Source organism: Delphinapterus leucas, chromosome 13 (assembly GCF_059928025.1).
Source record: "Delphinapterus leucas isolate spDelLeu-1000000601 "Yukka" chromosome 13, BTC_Dleu_Yukka2, whole genome shotgun sequence".
NCBI classification, from domain to species: Eukaryota; Metazoa; Chordata; class Mammalia; order Artiodactyla; family Monodontidae; genus Delphinapterus; species Delphinapterus leucas.
In genome coordinates this window covers 73,092,778-73,115,001 of record NC_143141.1, presented here as the reverse complement: position 1 = coordinate 73,115,001, position 22,224 = coordinate 73,092,778, and the positions used below count along the sequence as shown (strand labels likewise).

Here is a 22,224-nt window from a genome sequence, read left to right as displayed (position 1 = left end):
GAAAATAGCCACACCACCACCTTTAGCCCCCTCCAACTCTTGACTAAATTAGGTTAGGAGGGTAGAGGGCTTATCAATTATTGCCAATCATCTTCCTTAATCATTTTGCCCAATCCTGGGCATTCAGCCCTTACCTGCATCATGACATCATCTTATTTTGAAAGATTGAAGGAAGATTTCATTTCCAATTATTCCATTAGGGTAAAGGAATTTTAGAAATACAGATTCAGAGAACAGTTTACTGAGCAATGAGCACACCTCTCTTTTGTTCTAATTTCCTTCTATTCTCTTAAAGCCACATTCTCTGTGAAGCCTTCCTGATTCTCATAATCAATCAATTCTCCTTTCTCTACAATATGTACCTCACAGGACTGTAGCGAGGATTACATGAGGTAGAGAACAGAATAATAGCTAACCTTTAACAAGCATGGACTAGGCACTTTGCTAAGTGCTTGATACGCATTATCTCATTTAATCTCGTAACTGAGGTAGAAGCTATTATTATGCACCGTTTACAGATGGGGAAACTGAGGCACAGAAAGGTTAAGTAATTTGCTCAAGTTTACAAACACAGTTTAAGTGGCAGAACCAAGATTTAAGTCCATGTGTGTCTGACTCCATAATCCACAACACTAGCTTCTTTACTTATGCTGCCCTGGTACACCTTAAACATTCAGTTATGACAGATATTCTTATTAGCTTTCTATTATTTTGTCCTTTGCATTTTGAATGTCCTTCTCTCTTGTCTATCAGTTTTCACGCTGCTTTTCAGTTTACAACGTTCTCTTGTGTATACTACTTCCTTTAATTCTTCCCCCTAACCCCCTAAGGCTGCGATAATTATTACTCCCGTTTTCCAAATGTAGAAGTTTGGGTGAGTGCTCAGAGAGCCTGTGTGATAAAGGCTAAAGTCAGGGGCATCACATCATTTATTTAAAGTAGTGGGGCGCTAGGACTTGAATTCTGGCCTCCTGACTCCGAAACCCAGCCTTTCTTCACCATGTTCTAGGGCTCCTCCCTCAGTGTCCAGCCTCTTCTGAATCTGAGATCTTCACCATCAGAACGAACGGTGTGGTCGTTTGCACTCCTTTAGGTGGGGCTTACACCTAAAGCGCTCATTTGAGAGGTGTAGATTAATGTTCGTTGTTTACACGTGCGCCTCTGCCTCTAGTACGAGCCTCTTGAAGGCAGGGGCAACAGCTGAGCAAGTTCTGGATCCCCTGGAGCCCCACCATGGGACCCGGTACACAACCGATTCGTTAATGGAACGCAGTGAAAGCTACGGTGCTCAGCACTCCATCTCACCTACTCAACACTCTATGGACGTAGCAGAGTCCGAATCACAACTATAGCCTTCGGTCTTCTGCACACAGTAGGCGCTCAACGTTTTTAAACTTCAGTCCCCCACTTTTCTTGCAACATTAAGGCGGGCGAGGGAGGGAAGAAGCACGCGACTCCTCACCTGAGGGCTCAGCAGGGTCCTCAGGTGCTTCAACTGCATGACGAACACCTGTCTCTCAGATGCCAACAGACAGCGGACAACTCCCGTGGTTACCTGGACAACCCGCCACGCAGCCGCAGCGGCAGCCGCTGACGCAGAAGCGACCTGAGCGCGACACGCGTCGCAAGGTCACCGCGTAGGTTCGCAGCGAAGCAAAACAGAACCCGCGCAGCCGCAGTGAGGTCTAGGGAGGGACCCCACCGCCGCAGAGGGCTTGATGAATTATCTCCTCGACCAATCCCATCGTGGCATGCAAACCCAAACTCCAGCCACACCCACAAGCCTTCCGCAATCTCCGGGGTCCTACGTAATCGTAGTCTCTCTAGCTGTTCGATGTACGTAAGCGTGGCTGAGTACCTTCTTTTTTTTTATTTTTATTTATTTTTATTTTTGCGGTACGCGGGCTTCTCACTGTTGCGGCCTCTCCCGTTGCGGAGCGCAGGCTCCGGACGCGCAGGCTCAGCGGCCATGGCTCACGGGCCCAGCCGCTCCGCGGCATGTGGGATCTTCCCGGACCGGGGCACGAACCCGTGTCCCCTGAATCGGCAGGCGGACTCTCACCCACTGCGCCACCAGGGAAGCCCAGAGTGCCTTCTTTTAATCTACACAACCCTGGAGGAAAGCAGGGTAGTTGCTATTATAAGCCTTTTACAGTTGACGGAATTGATCCTAAATAGGTTATGTAACTTGCACAGGACCACAAGGCTGATAACGATGGGTAACAGGGAATACTCAGTATGTGTCTGCCAGGTACCGTGCAAAGTGTTGTACATGCATTGTTTCCTTTAATCTCAAAGCCACCTTTTGAAGGGGATAGCATTATTAGTCCCATTTTACATAACATGAGACTCAGGATTAGAGGGGTCACTTGCCTTAGCTAACATAGTGCGTTAAGGACGGAACTGGGATTCGACTCAGAGATGGTGCATTTAAACACCCTTTGTGTTCCTTCTTAACTTCTAGCTCGCTATCTCCATCCCATGCTACTACATACCCTGTGACACTCCTATCCCCAGAAATGATGATGTATCCAGAGTCTGAGAGATATGTGCTTTGGAAGCAGTGGTCAGAGAGAGGTAAAACACCCTACTTTTGAAATGGAAAATGGTGAGTTTAAGACTGCTGCTTAGATCAGGATGCTTTATGGTTTAGGGCAGAGGGCAGACCAGAGCTTGGCTCACCTGACAGGTGTAGTCTTGTGAAACCCGGGGGTGGAGCTTGGTTAGGTTTAAGAGATACTGACTGACTTCTTGATCTTTGTTTCGATTGGGGTCCCTTTCAGAATTATTGGTCTAATTTCTTGTAACATACCAGAGAGATCAAGATGCAAAAAAGGACAGTTATTCATAAGCCACCTCCCGGAGGATCATACGTGGAGAAAACTGTTACCTTCCAGACAGTGTAGCATATGCTGTCCAGACAGATTCTCGGTTCTGAAGTCTTTCCTACAGAGTGCTTGCAAATGTCAACAGGTGTTTCTTTCACTGGCACCAACCTCCCCGTGGAACTTAGGAAAAAGTAGAGGACAGTCCCTATTTTCACAGGAAACAAGTAGGCCCCAGAGCCCAAATTATAATTCTTTTTTTTTGTTAATAATAATGTTTTTTTTTAATTTTATTTATTTTTGGCTGCGTTTTGGGTCTTTGTTTCTGTGCGCAGGCTTTCTCTAGTTGCGGCCAGCGGGGGCTACTCTTCCTTTTCGTGCACGGGTTTCTCACTGCGGTGGCTTCTCTTGTTGTGGAATATGGGCTCTAGGCACGCGGGCTTAGTTGCTCCACGGCATGTGGGATCTTCCCGGACCAGGGCTCGAACCCGTGTCCCCTGCATTGGCAGGTGGATTCTTAACCACTGCGCCACCAGGGAAGTCCCCCAAATTATAATTATTTTGACAAGAGAGTTCCAACCCCAGTTTTATTCCCAGAATCCTCCTCTGGATATAATGGCCGAGAGTGAATATAAACTCATTTATTCTTTACAATTATTACTGACTTTGACCAAATGAACAGAGAGACATACAGACAAAAGGGAAAGCAAGGGCAGGGAAGAATAGGCACAGAAATGCACGGGAGAGGAACACTTGGCACCCAGGGATCCATTAGTGTAGCTGTTCTTTCATTTGTCCCAAGACCCTGTTCAGTCCTTTTCTGAAAATTAGCTCAGGGTTGATGAAATCAGAGGAATAAATGGTGAGGAGCTGGGCTGCCGACGTAGGCAGTGAAGATAAAAAGGCTACTGGCCCTCTCATGTGCCATAACCTTAGTTTCCATTAGTACATGAAGAATTTATATCCTCTTTTTTCCTGCTCCCCCTTCTCACCCAAAAAAGGAAAAGGATCTAGGGCCTTGGTTTTCTATGCCTCTTTCTGGCTCTGCTCCACCCAATTCCAGGCTGGAGAATCAAAGCAAACACCTTCAAATAAGAGTCTGCTCCTGTCAAGTTGGTGGTGGTGTGAAGGGCCCTTGTAGTCAGGGGAGAGACAGTGGAGAAATGTTTTCAGCATATTAGACAGTATCCCATACAGTCAGCTCCAGTTTGTCCAAGAAACTTTATTGGAAAAATGTCCAAGGGGTGAGGTCACCAGCAGCTGAAGGGGCTGCCAGGTGAGAGGGGGCGCACCTGAGGCTCCATGGAAGACATTGGAGTAGTGCAGTGCAGCATCTGTCTCCAGGCCCAGACAATTCCTTTTATTTGCTGGGGGAGGTGGCGTACCCACAGAAACACTCCTCTCTGAGACCCAGAGGCAAGATGTGGGGGCAGCTGGGGATGCCAAGGGTTCTGATGCAGGTGAAATGGGGGCCCCATTTGGGACCTAATGGGATAGGGTTGAACAAGTGACTCTCTCCTGGACCTGGGGGATGGAAGGACATATCCCATCTGATATCCACTCCCCAGGTCCAGGGGCTCAGACCCTAACAGACCTACCTTCTGGCCCTGCTCACAGTGGAAAGAGAATGGATGCCAGGCCTGAGATTGTGGGAGTGTCATTACCCTCTGGAAGACTGTGGGATCCTTCAGTCTTGGACAAATCACCATCTTGGGCTCTCCCTTACCCCTTCCCCATCCCCAAGATGTTAGTGCATCTGTCTTCTGGTTCTGTTTCTTCACTCATACGTCAATGGTGTTGATGGAGGGTGAGTTTTTCTGTGAAAGAAGATGGCTTGAGTCTCATTTCAGGAAGGCGATAGCCTCCTCCATCCCAAATTTCCATTCTCCCTCTTCTCTTGCCCCTCTGTGGCCCTTCTCCCTTTCCCTTACTGCTTCTAGAGGCAAAATCACCCTTCCCTCCCTCTCTGGCCGCACATCACCTGTCTTGCCCCCACTGGCCTTCCCTGAGGACTCTGTTCCGGTCCCTTCCCCTTCTCCTTGGGGTTATTGTTGGAGTCATTGTCCTTGATGATGTCATACTGACGGCAGAATAGCCCAATTACAGCTGAAACACAACAATACAATCTGAACCTTGATCTTGACCTCCCCACTCACAGCCTCGAAAGGCAGTGAGATACCCACACAGTTTCTAGAAAATCCGAGAAGAAAATCTTTGAATTCCTGGTCCCCATGCACAGGCACCACCTTCTTCATCATCCTCTCTAGGCTCCCAAAAGCCTCCTCTCCCTCTCTTCAAACTTTTCCTGCCCATCCCTCTCAACTAAACATCTCCCCACGCCACTGCTCTCACCCCCTTTTCTCCCAACAACCTTCACCAACTCCCACCTTCACTGAGCCCCACTCAATCCATGGTCCCCTGTCCAGCTGCTTACTCACCAGCCCACATGAGCAACACCACCACAATGATGACCACTTCCCCCGTCTGCAGAGGTCGCTCTCCATCCAGACCCTCCACTGTGATGTCACCTGAGAAGGAAGGAGACGGACCCCAGGTTACAGGGAGCAGCTAGAGAGCTATGTCTGTGCAGACAGTTAAGGATGGAGATGCTGGGGATTAGAGCCAAGGTAGACCCATCACAGCGTTGCCACTGGTAGCCCCTCTCTGGGAAGCTGTTGGTGGACAGGTGGTTAGAGACCAAAAAGCCGGGGGGCTGCAGGTCAGATACTCACTCATGCAGGCTGTAGCTGCTGTGAACTGAGGCTGGGTAAAAGGAAGCTTAAAAGCCCTTCCCCCAAGGAATTCATTACCAGCCTGTCTATACCCGGTCCCCTGCCAACCTGCTTTCCTTCCTTTTCTGGCAGTACAATGAATTAAATCATCCTTCTATTCATCCAAGCTAGACGGCTGCTTGCTTTGGGGAAGTAAACAGGAGACCAAAGACCAGGTAAAGAGCCAGAGAATCCAAAGCTTTAGGGAGCGAGGAATACCTGAGACCCTCACCTGGGCTCGAGCTGTTTGAGGGTAGCCGGTCAGAACCCTTGAGAGTTCGGAAGTGCACCCGCGGCCCTGGGGGGCTTTCTCCCCGAAGGCCGATGCTCCTGACCTGCACTGTGTAGTCACTGTCTTCAGCCAGGCCCCAGAGGGCACAGGCCCGAGTGGTGGTGTTCACCTCCCGGATCACACGTTGCCCCGGTCCATTCTGTCGCTGCAGGGAATTGATGAGAGAGGAGGACAGCCTCACCCTGGTCCCAGGCCACCTCCTGAACATCCAAGCACTCCAAGGCAGCAAGGGTGAAAAGGGCAGCGTGAGCCAGGGAATCCCAGCTCCCAGATTCTCCCACAGCTGGGAGGGGAGCTGGGGTGGGGAGGGAGGTGACAGAAGGAATGTTCAGAGATCCAAGGACATGGGTTGGGGTAGCAGAAGGGTGATTCATACTTGCTGGGAAATGGAGTAGCCAATGACGATGTTGCCTTCTGGGACGTCCCAAGACACAGTGGCCGAGTTGGCTCTGAGGTGAGTGACTGTCACATTCACAGGAGAGGGAGGCCGGTCTGCGGGTGCCAGTGCGTTAACCGGTTAACAGGTTCCACCCACAGACTAACTCTGGTTACCTCCCACCCTCTCCCCCTTTACGCACCTGCTCGTACAAAGCCCAGGTCACAACTGACCAGCAGGAGGACAGTGGGGCTTAGATATGGGGAGAGGGGCATTAGCGAAGCCATGGTCCCCACCGAGTCCTCTGGGAGGCACTGGGGCATCCGTTTGACATCCAGGCGGGGGTCCTGGAGGTGGCAGGAGTTGTGGGAGGGTCAAGGACTTGCCAGAACGAGCGGGTGGGCAGCAGCTCTCCCGGTCTCCCCACGGCCCACAGCAGCCCCAGAGCCCCCCTTTTCCCCATGCCTTCCTGGCCCCCGCCACATCCCGGCGCCCCTGGTGCGCGGCTCTGCTCTGCCCACACCCACCTCCGCCGGTCCTCGCGGTCGCTCAGGCCTCGGGGGGCTGCTCGGTGCCCAGAGGGCGGCCCATCGCCCGACTCCGTGGCGCTGTCCCTACCCCATCCCGGCGCGGGCCCGGCGAGGCGGGCGGCGCTGGACCGAGCTGCGGGCAGAGGGCGGAGGCGTAGCGGGAGCGGGCCGCGGGGCTGCGAAGCCCCCCGAGCTCCGACCGGCCGCGCAGTCTGTCCGAGAGCAGGGGGCGGTGCCGGCGCGGCCCGGAGGCTGGCCTGGGTCCCCGGGGCGGGAGGCGGTGCGGCTGCCTCCGCTGGCCCCTGCAGCAGATGTGACCGTCCCGGTGAGCCAGCCGCCGCCTTCTGCAGAGCTGGCCCCCGTCGCTCCGCCGCAGCCCGGCCGGGACGTGCGGGCCCGCCCCGCCCAGCTGGGGTTCTCGCCGCCGTCATCAACGCCCCCCCAACCCGGTTCTTTCGGGACTCCTCCCACGACCCCTCTCATTGGCGGCCTCTCGGGCCCCCAAAGCTCCCGATCCCGGCTCTGTGCGATAAGCCCCGGCAGGGGCGTGGGGGGCGGGGGGATGTCGGGAGAGGCGCAGGTGCGAGGGTCTCAGGCACCTGGGAGGCCTCTCCCTCCCCAGATGGAATTAGCCGAGTTGGGAAGTGGAATTCCACCTCCGGTGCCGGAGGGGACAATGATGGAGATAATAATTATTTTGACAATCTCCTACTTGTAGACTGCGTCAGCTTTTAAGTATCTTCCCCATTCATAATCTGATCTTGATTCCCTTCATTCTCTCAGTCATTCTTTCATTTATTAGGCAAATATTTATTGAGCGTTCTCTATATGTCTGGCATGTTAATAGCTGGAGATACGGCGATTATTAAGGGTGCTGGGTTTATAGGGGAAATTTAAAGAGAGACGACCTGTTTCTTGTCTTAGCTCTGGGACTTACTGTGTGGCCTTAGACAAAGAGGTTAATCTAAGTCTCAGGTTTCCCACCTGTAAATCAGAGCATCCAAAACCTCACAGGGCTGTTGTGAGGATCAAATGAGACAATATTGGGGAACGATCTTTATAAAGCTTATAACACTGTGTGAATGAGAGATTATGATTAATTGCACCAATTTGTTAGTTACTTCATTTATTCAATAAGCATGTAAATCCTTAAGTTATTTCATGCTTTGGTTGAGCATGAGATCTGGAGTGAGAACCTGGGTGTGGGTCCCAATTCTGTCAGCTGTGTGATCTTCAGCAACTAACTTAACTTCTCTGAGCTTCAGTTTCATCATCTGAAAAATGAGGGTGTCAATATCATCATCTTTTAAAAAAATTGAACTGTAATTGATTTACAACGTGTTAGTTTCAGGTGTACAGTAAAGTGATACATATATACATATATTCTTTTCCAGATTTCCTTCCATTATAGGTTATTACAAGGTATTGAATACAGTTCCCTGTGCTCTACAGTAGGTCCTTATTGTTTATTTTATATATAGTGGTGTGTATCTGTTAATCCCAAGCTCCTAATTTATCCCTCCCCCCTACCTTTCCCCTTTGATAACCATAAGTTTGTTTTCTATGTCTGTGAGCCTATTTCTGTTTTGTAAGTTCATTTGTATCATTTTTTTAGATTCCACATATAAGTGATATCATATGATATCCGTCTTTCTCTGTCTGACATACTTCACTTAGTATGATAAATTCTAGGTGCAAATGGCATTATTTCATTCTTTTTAATATCTTCTTAATGTATCTAATGAGATACTGTATGTGAAAATGCATTGTTCAGTGTAAATAAATGTTAGCCAAACTTGTATTTAGGGCAGATACTTTGGTTTCTAATTCTCATTGCAGTATTTCTATTTCTGTGGCACTTTCCCCTGTAATATCCAGTTCAGTGCGTGCACCCCTGGGGCTCTGAAGCTTCTGTTGCCTTCCTTCTGAGAGGAGAGTGAAATGGGGCAAGTGGGACAGGGAGGACTGTGTGTGCTGAGCATGTGATCAAGCCATGGCCGAGGTCCTCTGACCTCTGCTGACCCTGAGAACCCCGATCTCTGGCCTCCTGATGCATCCTGGTTCCAGAGCACTCACGCCCAGGGATCCTTTTTGCCCTGGGCCTGGGTATTGTCCTTCCAGGCTCCAGGCCCTCCAGAGAAGAGGGCATTGTCTGAAGGGCAAGAGTAACGAAGACCTCGCGTCTTCCTCTTCAGGGACAACCAGAGGCTGGGGAGTCTGGGTGCCTGTAAAGAGGGACCTGGGGAGCCCCCGTGGGGTGACCAGAGGTCTGGGGACCTAGTGACCAGGAAAGGGTGCAGGCAGAGGTGTGCAGAGAGGCCAGGGTACTTGGTTTCATCATCACTGTGGCTCAGATAAGGCCCCGCCAACTGGAAGCAGTGTCAGTGTGACAGAAGGGGCTACGTGGCTGAAGAGGTAGGCACGACAGTGTGTCCACAGTGTCGGACCATGCCAGGCACAAAACGGTTTCAACGTGTGATTGAGACCCCGGAGCCTGGCAAGTGGGAGGTGAGACCCTTTCTCCCTGTTGGCCTTCTGTACTGATTCCTAGAATTCTGTCTCATCTGGACTTCCCTGCACCCTGGGTTTCTGCTTTCCCCATCCTCCTTCCCATCTTCCTTCCTGATTTTCTTTCTTTGATAGGCCCAGAGTACCAAGTGCAGGCTAAATCATTTTTGTGTGTGTGTGTGTGTCCCAACGCTGTGCCTGCTGCCACACCCACCTCCAGTTCAGCAGACGTAAATGAGGTTCCCTGCCATTGTTGACCTTGTCCCCCCTTCCCTCTAGTTGTCTGGGTATGAGGCAGCCCTGCCCATCACGGAGAAGTCAAACCCACTGACCCGGGATCTGGACAAAGCAGATGCCGAGCAGATTGTTCGATTGCTGGGGCAATGTGATGCTGAGATCTTCCAGGAGGAGGGACAAATCATGCCCACATGCCAGGCGACCCAGACGCATCCCCTGGACACTGCAAGTAACGATGCCCACTGCAGCCCCACCCCACCTCAACCTCTGCCCTCTCAGACCATGGTCTGGGAGCCCCTCCCCCTCCCCCCCCAACCCACTGTCCTTTTCTTGGCTGTTGATGCCTGCCTGTTGCCTCCAGTGAGTCAACTCTGACCACCATGGTATAAGCGGCTGGAAAAGTTCAGGAAGTGCTGAAGGTACCAACTCTCCACCTGCTCCCTGCTTAAATTCGTGTTTCCCTCTACTTTTCTCTCTTCTTGGTCTCTATTTTTCCCTTTTATAAACTTCTATATCCTTATTGTCATCTTATTAATCAACAGTAATTATAATAACTATTACTGCATAATACTATATAATTGACCACGTACTTTCACACCCATTACCTTCACAAAAACCTGTAAAGTTGGTGTTACTGTCTCCATTACTTTTCGGATGGGAAAAGAAAGACTGAAGATAATCACGGTAGCTTTTGCCCAAATACACGCAGCTAGTAATTGCCAGATAATGCTGCTTCCCATCTGTGACAAAGCTGCTTTCCGTCCTTTCTGCAATAAGTGAGGGTTTTTGGGTTTTTTTGGCTGCGTTGGGTCTTTGTTGCTGAGCGCAAGCTTTCTCTAGTTGTAGCGAGTGGGAATTACTCTTCGTTGTGGTGCGCAGGCTTCTCACTGCGGTGGCTTCTCTTGTTGTGGAGCATGGGCTCTATGCATGCGGGCTCAGGAGTTGTGGCTTGCGGGCTTAGTCGCCCCGCGGCATGTGGGATCTTCCTGGACCAGGGATCGAACCTGTTTTCCCCTGCCCTGGGAGGTGGATCCCTAAGCACTGCCCCACCAAGGAAGTCCAGTAAGGGTTTGAATAAGTAGCTAAACCAGAGTTGGGGATCAGACTGAAGTTTCTTTCTCAAATCCAAGGTTCTTTCTGCTACACCATATTCTCTATGTTCTGTTCGCTTTGGGGATAAGAGGGGGGTTCTGTTACCAACCAAAAAGAGAATATGCTTCTCCCAACCTAAGCTGGGTCCTGGATACCTAGGCATTTTTCTTTTCTCAGGAGCCTGAGGGGGGCGCTGGTGGGGCTGAGTGGAGGGATACCTCTGGCAGGATGGCATTCCTCAGGTCGGTGAGTACCTTGATTGCCGGTTTTGCTCTCCGCCTTCTTGGAGTGAACCTCAGGACCATAAATCTCTTCATAGCTAAGCTCCTAGGTGGACCGCCTCCAGCTCCGGCTCTCTTTCTTCTCCAAAAGCTAGATCTCAACATGGAGTCCCATTTCTTCTGAGCCCATCTGAGCCCCACCAGTCTATTGCCAATGTCTCTACATCCCACACACCCCTAATCCATCATCTCCAAACAGCATATTTAAGAGTCAGATTCCAAGCAGTACTGGCTTAAGCACTGACCTAAGAGAATCATTATACAGCCTCTACCCTCAAGGTGTTGAAAATCCAAGATAATTGTTCCTTCCCTGTCATTACTACTTCATGTTCTCTCCGACTTGGCAGGTTTCCTTTAACCAGATGATGAAAGGTCTAGGACAGAAACCTCTTTACACCTACCTCGTTGCAGGAGGTGACAGGTAAGCCAGGCTGGCCTATGAATATTTTGTTTGGCCTAACTAGTGTCTTTTAGAAACTGAATTTGAATGCTTTCAGGTGGAGATGGTGTCCGGTTTGCTCTCCACTTCACGTACTTATGTTGCCTGACTAGCCCTCATAGGTATTGAAGTTTTTCAACCCTACAGAGTGTTTATCATGGTGCCCAACAAATAGTAGGTGCCCATTCAGTGATAGTTTTCTCTTCATTTCCTTCTCTCAAAGCAGCCCTAATAAACCATAGGTTTCTGCTTCCCAAGCAGTGCCACTGACCTTGAGTCTGTCCTCTTAGGTCTGTGATGGCCTCTAGGGAGGGGATGGAAGATAGTGCCCTGGATGGGATCGAGGAACTGAAGAAGTCTGTGTTTTCCACTGACACTCAACCAGAGACCTCTGTCTGTTCCTTCTTGTGGGGACATCAAAGCCCCAACATCCAGCCAAAGCCCATCCCCTGCCTCCTCCCTGCCCCCCAACTCCCTTCCAGCCACCCCCCACCTCATCCTGGCCCTGACATCCCCACACAATATGTTTATACCCTAGAATCCTCTTGGTGGCACTACCTCACCCATCCTCGTCTCCTAGGTGGCTGCTGGGAAGAAGAGGGTGATTGTCATCAGCATTTCAGCGGGACTCTCTGTGAGTGTGAAGACGGGCTGGGTGGATCAATTTTATAGGAAGGCAGGGAGTAGGAGTGGAACAGCATGGAAGATAAATCAACAAGATTTATCTAGATTTATCTAGAAAACAGAAAGGGCTTGTGTAAGGAATTTTGATTTTACTCTAACTAATTAGGATCCAGTTGCATGAATGTGGGACAAGGGGGGGAAGGGATCTTATCCCACAATAACTGTGTACCCATCCATTCAACAACCAAAAAGACAGAGTAGTCCAGGGCTCAGCAAACTATGCGGGCAGGTCAATCCAGCTGCTCCCTGTTTTTGTCAATGAAGTTTTACTGGAACTCAGCTATTTGTGTTTACATATTATCCATGGCTACTTTGACGCTTCAACGGTAAGACTGAGTCATTGGACAGAGATCGTAGGGCCCACAAGCTTAAAATATTTGCTTTGTAGCTCTTTACAGAAAAAACTGACCCCGGACTAGTCCCTTGCTCCTTAATGTGTGGTCCTTACACCAGCAACATCAGTATCACCTGGGATCTGTTAGAAATGCAGAATATCAGGCCTCCCCACACCAGACCTACTGAGTCTGAATCTGCATTTTAGCAAGATTACCAGGTAGTTTGTTTGACATGCACTGGGCTAGATGACCCTGAGTTTCCTCTCAGCTGTGCAGCTCGGACACTCTGAATTCACTGAGCAGGACCTGGACCCCAGCAGATGTGGAACGAGGCACACAAGGAGAGCAGGAAACTGACCTCATGGAGCTGACAGTTTAGTTCTGTATTTTCAGACTTTACCACGCAGAAGATTTCCATGGGAGAACCTGTTAGAAATGTAGGTCTAGGGAATTCCCTGGCGGTCCAGTGGTTAGGACTCAGCGCTTCCACTGCCAGGGCCCCGGGTTCAATCCCTGGTCGGGGAACTAAGATCCCATAAGCTGCACGGTGTGGTCGATAATAATAATAGTTAATTAATTTTAAAAAAATGTAGGTCCATGGGGTCTCCCCTTCAAATTCAGATCCAGTAGATTTTAACCGGGCCTAGAATCTGCACTTAAACCAGCATGTGCGGGGCATTCTGATGTACGTGGGCCTCGGGCAGAACTAGAGTAACCCCCCTCATCGAACCCTCCTCTCCCTACCACCAGGCTTCCTCTGTGGCAGGCCACATGGACTACTGCATGGATAACCCAGCGGTCTTTTTGCCAGTCCTGATTGGTTTCAACCCAGTGAGCATGGCCAGGTGAGCCTTCTGTAATGAAAAGTCCTACGCAGACCTTCTGTAATGAAAGGTCATGGCCAGTCCCCTGGGGGAGGCTGGGAGGGAACCTGTGAAAATCTACAGGATAGTCACAAAGAAGAGGTCAGGGCAAATATGCTCTTGTTCACCAAATCTCAGAATATTAAAGTAAATAAAGGTGCAAACGAAGCAACTGACAAAGGATTAATCTCCAAAATATACAGGCAGCTCATGCAGCTCAATATCAAAAAGACAAACAACCCAATCCAGAAATGGGCAGAAGATCTAAATAGATATTTCTCCAAAGAAGGTATACAGATTGCCAACAAACACATGACAGAATGTTCAACATCACTAATCATTAGAGAAATGCAAATCAAAACTACAATGAGGTATCAACTCACACAGGTCAGAATGGCCATCATCAAAAAGTCTACAAACAATAAATGCTGGAGAGGGTGTGGAGAAAAGGGAACCCTCTTGCACTGTTGGTGGGAATGTAAATTGATACAGCCACTATGGAGAACAGTATGGAGGTTCCTTAAAAAACTAAAAATAGAGCTACCATACAACCCAGCAATCCCACTACTGGGCATACACCCTGAGAAAACCATAATTCAAAAAGACACATGCACCCCAGTGTTCATTGCAGCTCTATTTACAATAGCCAGGACATGGAAGCAACCTAAGTGTCCATCGACAGATGAATGGATAAAGAAGATGTGGCACATATATACAATGGAATATTACTCAGCCATAAAAAGAAATGAAATTGAGTTATTTGTAGTGAGGTGGATGGACCTAGAGACTGTCATACAGAGTGAAGTAAGTCAGAAAGAGAAAAACAAATACCGTATGCTAACACATATATATGGTATCTAAAAAAAAAAAAGTGATTCTGAAGAACGTAGGGGCAGGACAGGAATAAAGATGCAGACATAGAGAATGGACCTGAGGACACAGGGAGGGGGAAGGGTAAGCTGGGACGAAGTGAGAGAGTGGCATGGACATATACACACTACCAAATGTAAAATAGATAGCTAGTGGGAAGCAGCTGCATAGCACAGGGAGATCAGCTCAGTGCTTTGTGTCCACCTAGAGGGGTGGGATAGAGAGGGTGGGAGGGAGACGCAAGAGGGAGGAGATATGGGGATGTATGTATATGTGTAGCTGATTCACTTTGTTATACAGCAGAAACTAACACACCATTGTAAAGCAATTGTACTCCAATAAAGATGTTAAAAAAAATAAAGTAAATAAAGGGTGTTCCTAAGCTTAGGAAGTATTTTTTTTGTTGGTTAATTTGCATATTCTCTCATTTCAGAAAGGATTGAAGGCAGCTTATAAAGGATACATAAAATATAAGAAAGCATACATTTAAAACGGAATGAAGAGGCAAGGAAAACATGGGTCAGAGGATAGAATGGGCTCAAGAAAATGCATACCACAAAGATCTGTGCTTTCATCTGAGGTGGGTCCCAAGCATCTTTTCAAAGAAGGAATACTGGGTGCAGACTGGCCTAGTCTCCTTTGCCTAGCTCCCTTATTTTAGGCCCTTTCTCCTTCATGCCAGGAGCCCCTTTGGTCCCCTCTGGCTACTCACATCTCCCACCCTGTTCCCCTTTCCTGAGATCCCTGTGCCTCCAAGTCACCTCCCTCTTATTCTCTGTCTAAATGGCCACTTCGATCTCAAAGAAGGCCAGCATATATGTTTTAAATTTTTTATTGGAGTATAGTTGATTTACAATGTTGTGTCATGAAGGCCAGCATATGAAACCAATAATGCTCAGGTGTGATTCTGTGGATGCACTGCCTTGGGAGTGTTAATAAGGAAGATTCTTGTATGAGAGGTCTGATGTTGTAGGTTTGAGGTAAGGCCCAGAAATACCTAATTTTTGCAAGCATCCTTGGAGATTCTGATGCACAGCCAAGCTGGGGAAACTCTGCTAAATAAACCATTGGAGGGGGCCACCCAATGAAGCTGAGAGCTTCCTGTCACTGGAGGTATTTCAGCGAAGGCTTGCTGACTACTCAAGAACAGCTTTGTGTGTATTTAGTGTGGTCTTGGGGAGACGGACAGCTGAGTTCCGAGAGGCTTTTTCAGCTCCCAGATTCCAGGCATGTAGTGTAATTCATACGAAGGTATAAATGATCTCTTTTAATGGAGGGCTTTCCTCACCAAAAATGTATCTGCTGCAGTGGATGCTAATTTCAGGGACCGTGACTAAGTGAAATGAAGGATTTCAAACAATGTAGGCGTGGAGATCTTCCAGTTGTTCCTTAAATCAGTGGCTCCCAAACTTGGCTGGTCTTCAGAGTCATCTGGGAAGCTTTTTAAAAATACAGATTTGGGGGCTCCACTCCAGAACTACTGAAGCTGACTCTCAGGGTGGGTGTGGAAACCAGAAATGGGTAGTTATTAAAAAAAAACAAACGTCCCCAGGTGATTGTGATGACCTGCCAAGTCTGGGGATCTCAGTTTTCAACCACACAATAAACACTGTTGCCTCTCTCTGCAGAGGAGACATGGCAATAGGACCTGTGCAAGGACCAGGACACAAGAAAGTTCTGGTCTCAGGCTGGAACTTTTTACTTGAGTGTTGGCTTTGCTCTGGGCTCAAATTGCTGAATGTTTTATTAACCCTCATCCTTGGGGTTCAGGGACACAGTGCCCCTATGAGCATCAAAGCACATCTCTCTAGGAAATTGTTGACCTCTGACCCCAATCTCAATGTGGTATTTGGTCCCAACTCTCATCTGAGGCCCTTCCTTTAGATCCTCACACATGGTCCCCCCTCTGTCTCTCTTTGGGCCCCAGAAATGACCCCATTGAAGACTGGAGTTCAACATTTCAACAAATAGCCGAGCAGATGCAGAAACTGCTGGAGAAAGCAGAAAGCTTTTGTGCTCAATCCTGCAACTGGGGTGAGATCTGCCCCCACCCCTACCCCTCACACCCACCTCCGGACGGCTTGCCACTTAGGGCCTCTGATTTTAGGTTTTGTTCCATCACGTCTAAATTCCTGGTGTCGTGTATCTACTAAAATGTGGTGAATCAAATCCTGTTTTCTCGTTTCGGTTTTCGCCTTAAGATGTTTTATTTCCAGTCTGACCCTGTCTCTTAAATCAGTCATCATTAAACACCTAAATGGTCTAGGGCAGTTTCTATTTAAAGAAGCTCTTTTGCATCTGTGTGTAGAAAGTATTGCTTCATGTCTCTTTTATATGTTTCAGTTTCAAATGTGGGCTTTAAAGAAAAAATGGGATGTAGTTTCATTCTTCTGCCTAAGACTCTGCAAAATTGGTGTGGCCCTTCTAAGCCTCCACTGCTCCTGGTGCTTTTCTCTCTGGATTGTGGCTGCACCTCACTAACATCATCTGCCCTTCCTTTGACCTTAACAAGGGCCTTAACCAAATCCCTGCCCTGCCCCACTCTGCCTGGGATGGGCACATCTGTGACATTCTCTTTGATCTTCCTTTTGCGAGATAGGAAGGCAGGAATTCCACTTTACACACGAGTTCTGCATCTTTCATCTCCCAGATGCTCATCTCTCCTCTTCTCTGCAATTATTTACTTTTAATCTCCTTTTCTCAGACACTGCTCTTATCGTTCTTCTTGCTGTAATCTCTTTATCTTTTTGGTGTGTCATATTATATATCTGTAGCGTTACAATCAACGGCTGCTTCACTGGTCTGTCCAAGGAGCATGAAATGTAGGGTTTGGATTAAAAACTGTTATTTAAAAAGTGGGGCATGGAGGAGGGAGAAAGTACTTGGCAAACAAAAACAACAACAAAACCTCTCTGAAAAACCCTTATCCCCAGCTAACAGGACACTCAATTATTCTGGCTTCCTCTCCAGAGTCCTGAATGTACCATAGAAATGACCGTAAGTGGCCCTTTCCCTCTTCTCTTCTCTTCTCTTCCCTTCCCTTCCCTTCCCTTCCCTTCCCTTCCCTTCCCTTCCCTTCCCTTCCCTTCCCTTCCCTTCCCTTCCCTTCCCTCCTCTCCTCTCAGTTAAGCCCTCAACCAGCACTCCTCCTCACAGCACACTGGGGGCCACCAGTCCTACAAATGCCTGCCCAGTGACCACTAAGCAGAGCGCATGTCCAAGAGCCACTAACCAGATTGCATGCACAGTGGTCACTAACTAGTAAACTCCAGGACCTTCCTTCCTCTCCCAGTTTCTCCTGGGTGTCATCACTCTGCAGCCTGAGGGCCTCAGTGGCTCCTCCCGGATGAAAGGTGGAAGTGCCACCAAGATCCTGCTGGAAACCCTGTTACTGGCAGCTCACAAGACCGCGGACCGGAGCATCGCAGCATCTGCGAGGTAGGGAGGGTCTGGACCAGAGAGAGATCAGAGTCAGGCAGTGGGTGGGAGGGTGCAGGCAGGGGAATGGCAGATCCAGATCTGGAGGGTGCGCTGGTAGCAGCAAGACTGCAGCCCTGCCGTTCGTTCCCTGGGAAAGGAACTGGCAGGGGGACGCCACTGTTCCCGTCACACAATCACAGAGTCTGGCTTGTTTCCAATGGACCCTGGGCTCCTCAGGTCCAGGCCTGATCCCTGTGCACGCCTGGGACATCCAAAGCTAACCTAGCTTCCTAGAATCTTTGATGTGGGGATGGTCCAGGCCATGCAGGGTAGAGGTCGTCCTGCTGTGGACCTGCCTCCCTCACCAGGGTCTCTCGCCTAGCTTCCACGTCGCTCACTTACTCCCTCGTCAACTCTCTGATCCCACCCTCCTCCCAGTGCTCTGGATGCCCTATCCTCCTCTCTGCTCTTTAGTCTTCTTCCCGCTGAAGCCCGCTTTGCCCCTGTTGAATGCAGTCTGGCTCTACTTACCGCTCCCCCACGAGGGACCAGCAGAACTTAGTTTCAAGAGAATTGTGCCTTTCCCAGGGTGGGATAGACTCAGGCTTCCTGAGGGGGCACTGGGCCTGCCCTGGGAGCTGGTGGACTTTCTCCCAGATGCCTTCTGGAAATCCTGCGGACATTTGAGTGGGCTCATCAGGTGACCTAGTGTCAAAGCCCCAAGATCACCGCCCTGATGAAGCAAGTCAGCACCAGGTGTGTAGATGTGTATTTGGAGGGGGAAAGCGGCCTGGGTGGGGAATGTCATGAGAGCAGCGGAGACTCTACGAGACATGATAACATGGGGAGGGTAGCGGGTCTGCGTGTTGGAGGGTCAGGGTAGGCTTTTGGTTCGTTTACTCCTGTGCTCTTCTGCGTGTGTCTTTCTCTGATCTCTGGATTTTCTTCACGGTGATCTCTCATGTCCCGACCTCTGACCCATTCTCGGCCTGGAGAAAAAAGGCTGAGTATACCTGGTTGGCTGGCAGACCCTGGGCATCATTGCCATCATGGATGGAGTAGAGTGCATCCACACCTTTGGTGCTGGTGGGACCCCGGTGTTGACTTACTTCCCGATTCCTCCTGATCCAAACCAACTGGTCTGCTCTCCAAATTCTTTCCTACTCCCAACCCATGGAGGCTCCTCATTCAATGTCCATCCTGCCCTATCTAGATAGGCATTTCAGTCAAATGCTCCTTCCTTTGAACCCTCACTCAGCCCTTGATCCTTCAGCTCCCAGCCCCACGCTTAGCTATGGCCTCTCAAGTGTGTTACTGCTTACCCTGCACCCCACTTGCCACTTTCCTCCCAGCCCCACTGACACCTCCCCAAACCTAGAACCTTCCTCTCCTTTGAAGCCCATCACTCCTCTCTCCCTGTCCTTAACCTGCCCAGATTTCCAAGATGTCCATGGCTTTCTCATTGGTGATCACAGTGACATGTTTAACCGGAAGGCTGAGCTCATCAACCAGGTGGGAAGATGACGGGGCTTGGGGAAATTGGGAAGATAACTGGTGTGCAGAGGGTGGGAGAAAAGAGGAAGGTGGAAACAGGTAGGGGAGTACAATGGGATTCCCTTCTAGAGAGGGAATATGGGTTAAAGGTCATGAGGCCTTGGGGCAGCACAGCAACAGTGTGGAAAGCTCTGGATTCACCCCCCAAACCTGGCTCTGGTCCAGTGCTTTTCCGTCAGCACGCTGCATTATCTTGGGCAAAACACTTTACCTCTTTGAATCTTGGTTTTTACATCTGTAGATAAAAGCTCTGCATTAGATGTCCTCTGAGGGCCTCTTCGGTCTTCAAGTCTATATGCTGGAGTTTTCCATGGGAAGGACTCTCTCCTCTTTTTCTGCCCCAGGGTCCCCATTTCTCCTTCTCCCAGGAAGACTTCTTGACTTCCATCCTGCCATCCCTTGCAGAAATTGACACTGTGGTCTTCATTTTTACCCTGGATGGTGAGAGGGATGATGGGAGTGGTGGGGTGAGGGGATGGAGGCAGCTGAGTCACTCAGAGGAACTATCACTTTTCTGGGTCTTAGGGCACCTGCTCAGAGGGAGGGACGGGAGTGTGTGTCCCCATTGCCCAGATGAGGAAGATGAGATTAAGGGAGTATAATCATGACCACACAGATAAGACAGGAGTCAGGATTTGACCTCAGGTTTTGGGACTCTAAATCCATGGTTTATTTCACCATACAAGATAAATTTCAACCATATTCATGAATTGAGCCTGATCCATTTATTCATTCATTCAACAAATATTTTTAGAGTACCTGTCACGGGCCCGATAATATCCCAGGGATAGGGGATATAGCAGAGAATGATCATCTGTGATATTTTAAAGAACTGTATTTTTAAAGAAAGTTGTAATTACAATAACAATACATTTTTTAATTATCAAAGTTTTAGAAAATACAGAAATCAAAAAAAGGAAAAACATCATCCATAATCTACCTTCTTCCGAAAACAAAAACAAAAACCACGCGGACAAATTTTGAGACTGTCTCTCTACTTTTTTATGCATATGTAAATATAGTTATATAAAAATAGGATCATACATGACATGCTGTTTTTAACTTGCTTCTCTTTATTTAAAATTATGAACACCTTTCTGTACTAATATATCTACATCATCATTTTTAATGTCATGTGTTCCACGGTATGTGGACTGTAATTTGTTTACTCTAGCCTCAGTTGTCAAACACTATAGTTTCAATATTATGGCTTTTTCTAAAATGCTGCACAGAATATCCTTATACACACATTTGACTCTCTCATTAGGATAAACCTCCAAAAGTGGAATCACTGGGTCAAAGGGTGTTTAAAATTTAAAGGCTTTTGATGCTTGTGGTTACCTCCAAAGAGGTTTATAAACAAAGTGTAAAATTGGTTGTTCCCCACAACCTTAAAATAGTGGGTAACGTTGTTCTTTTTAATCTTCGCTAATCAGCAAAGGAAAAAAAGTGAAACAAAACGAAAGGCATTTCCGTGGTAATTTATATTTAATTACTATGGAGATTGGCTCCTTAAAGATATATATACGCCATTGAATTTTTTTCTTTATTGTACTGCTTCTTCATATCTTTTGGGCATATTCACCCATTCTTTTTTTTTAAAATTTATTTATTTATTTTTGGCTGCGTTGGGTCTTCGTTGCTGCGCGCGGGCTTTCTCTAGTTGCGGCGAGAGGGGTCTACTCTTTGTTGCAGTGCACGGGCTTCTCATCGCGGTGTCTTCCCTGTCGCAGAGCACGGGCTCTAGGGTGTGCGGGCTTCAGTAGCTGTGGCTCACGGGCTCTAGAGCACAGGCTCAGTAGTCATGGCGCACGGGCTTAGTTGCTCCGCGGCATGTGGGATCTTCCCGGACCAGGGCTCGAACCTGTGCCCCCTGCACTGGCAGGTAGATTCTTAACCACTGCGCCACCGGAGAAGCCCCTCATTCTTTATTAGGATACTTTTTTTCTTCCTAATTTATAAGAGAGAGTGTATATAGCAAGGACAGTAGCCTTCTTTTGCTGTTCCATGTTTTCCCCCAGTATATTATTTTTAATTTCTACGTTTTTGATGTAGAGACATTTAATTTACATTTTGGCATAGTCAAATCTATCAATCTTTGTGTGTTTCTTTTTTTCTTGATTCTGGTTTTTATCTTTTTAAATGTACTGAAATTGAAATACGGAGGCTTCTTTTAGAGCTTATAAATATTTCGTTGTAGAAATAGTTTGATGTAACTCAGCCCACACTTTTATTTTGAAAAATTTCAAATCTGCAGAAAACTTGCAAGAATAGTATTAATGATACTATAGTGTACTATAGTATACTATACTCTACTAATAATACAGTGAACACCCCTATGCTTTTTGCTAGATTCACCACTTATTAACATTTTGCCACAGCTGCTTCATCTCTCTTTACCCCTGAATCATTTGAAAGGCGATTGGAGATATGATACTTGACACAAATTACTGCGTTCCCTAAGAGCAACGGGCATTTGTCTATATAATTATAATTATCACACTTGAGAAAATGACCATTAATACAACACTATTATCTCATATACAGACTATATTCAAATTTCCCCAATTATTCCTGTGTTGTTCTTATCTTCCAGATCCAGGATTTGAGCAAGGATAATGCGTTGCATTTCGTTATCGTGTTTCTTTAGTTTTCTTTAATCTGGCTGAGTTCCTCAGTCGTTTTTGATGTCTTTCATCAAAACACTGATATTTTAGAAGTCTAGACCAATCGTTTTGCAGAATGTGCCTCACTTTTGATTTGCCTGATTGTTTCTTCATTATATTCACGTTAAATTTTGGGGCAGGAGTCCTGCATAGATGAGGCTGTGCCTTTATCAGTGTATCACATGTAGAGGCTCCTAATATCAGTTTGTCCCTTTATTGGTGATGCTGCGTTTGATCATTTGGTCAAGGTGGTGTCTGTTAGATTTCTTTGTATCTTATTCCTCAGCAATCTTTCACCCACGGTTTTAGCATCCACTAATGATTCTTGGTTGAATCAATTATTACTATGATGGTTTTAAAATGGTGATTTTTCTATTTCTATCCTTCTGTCTCCATTTACTAGTTGGCATTCTTCTGTAAAGAAAATCTTTCTTCTCTCCCCCCCTTATCTACATTTGTTTGTTTAGTATTGATATGGACT

General features: G+C 47.9%; 3 protein-coding genes across 3 annotated transcripts in view; 1 reads left to right on the top strand and 2 right to left on the bottom strand.

The window, feature by feature from the left end:
* The window catches only part of IFT172 (intraflagellar transport 172), a 42,167-nt gene extending 39,947 nt beyond the window's left edge, over positions 1-2,220 (bottom strand). Inside the window, exon 1 of the mRNA XM_022574200.3 lies at positions 1,463-2,220. Coding sequence (XP_022429908.1) covers positions 1,463-1,501 — 39 coding nt within the window. The 5' untranslated portion in view covers positions 1,502-2,220. The remainder of the gene's footprint in view (positions 1-1,462) is intronic.
* The window catches only part of GCKR (glucokinase regulator), a 37,009-nt gene continuing 16,540 nt past the window's right edge, over positions 1,756-22,224 (top strand). Inside the window, 16 exon segments of the mRNA XM_089922498.1 lie at positions 1,756-9,302; positions 9,582-9,748; positions 9,901-9,958; positions 10,809-10,877; positions 11,260-11,333; positions 11,642-11,711; positions 11,932-11,985; positions 13,121-13,215; positions 16,031-16,100; positions 16,102-16,137; positions 17,376-17,397; positions 17,400-17,541; positions 18,181-18,278; positions 18,511-18,609; positions 18,959-19,035; positions 19,422-19,673. Of these exon segments, the coding sequence (XP_089778624.1) occupies positions 9,243-9,302; positions 9,582-9,748; positions 9,901-9,958; positions 10,809-10,877; positions 11,260-11,333; positions 11,642-11,711; positions 11,932-11,985; positions 13,121-13,215; positions 16,031-16,100; positions 16,102-16,137; positions 17,376-17,397; positions 17,400-17,541; positions 18,181-18,278; positions 18,511-18,609; positions 18,959-19,035; positions 19,422-19,673 (1,443 nt within the window). The 5' untranslated portion in view covers positions 1,756-9,242.
* FNDC4 (fibronectin type III domain containing 4) lies at positions 4,038-6,602 on the bottom strand. The gene is made up of 5 exons (XM_089923341.1): positions 6,467-6,602; positions 6,265-6,380; positions 5,829-6,033; positions 5,264-5,353; positions 4,038-4,931 (listed from the first exon to the last, which is right to left on the bottom strand). Exons 1-5 carry the CDS (start codon positions 6,585-6,587, stop codon positions 4,774-4,776), a joined length of 690 nt encoding a protein of 229 aa, XP_089779467.1. The 5' UTR covers positions 6,588-6,602; the 3' UTR covers positions 4,038-4,773.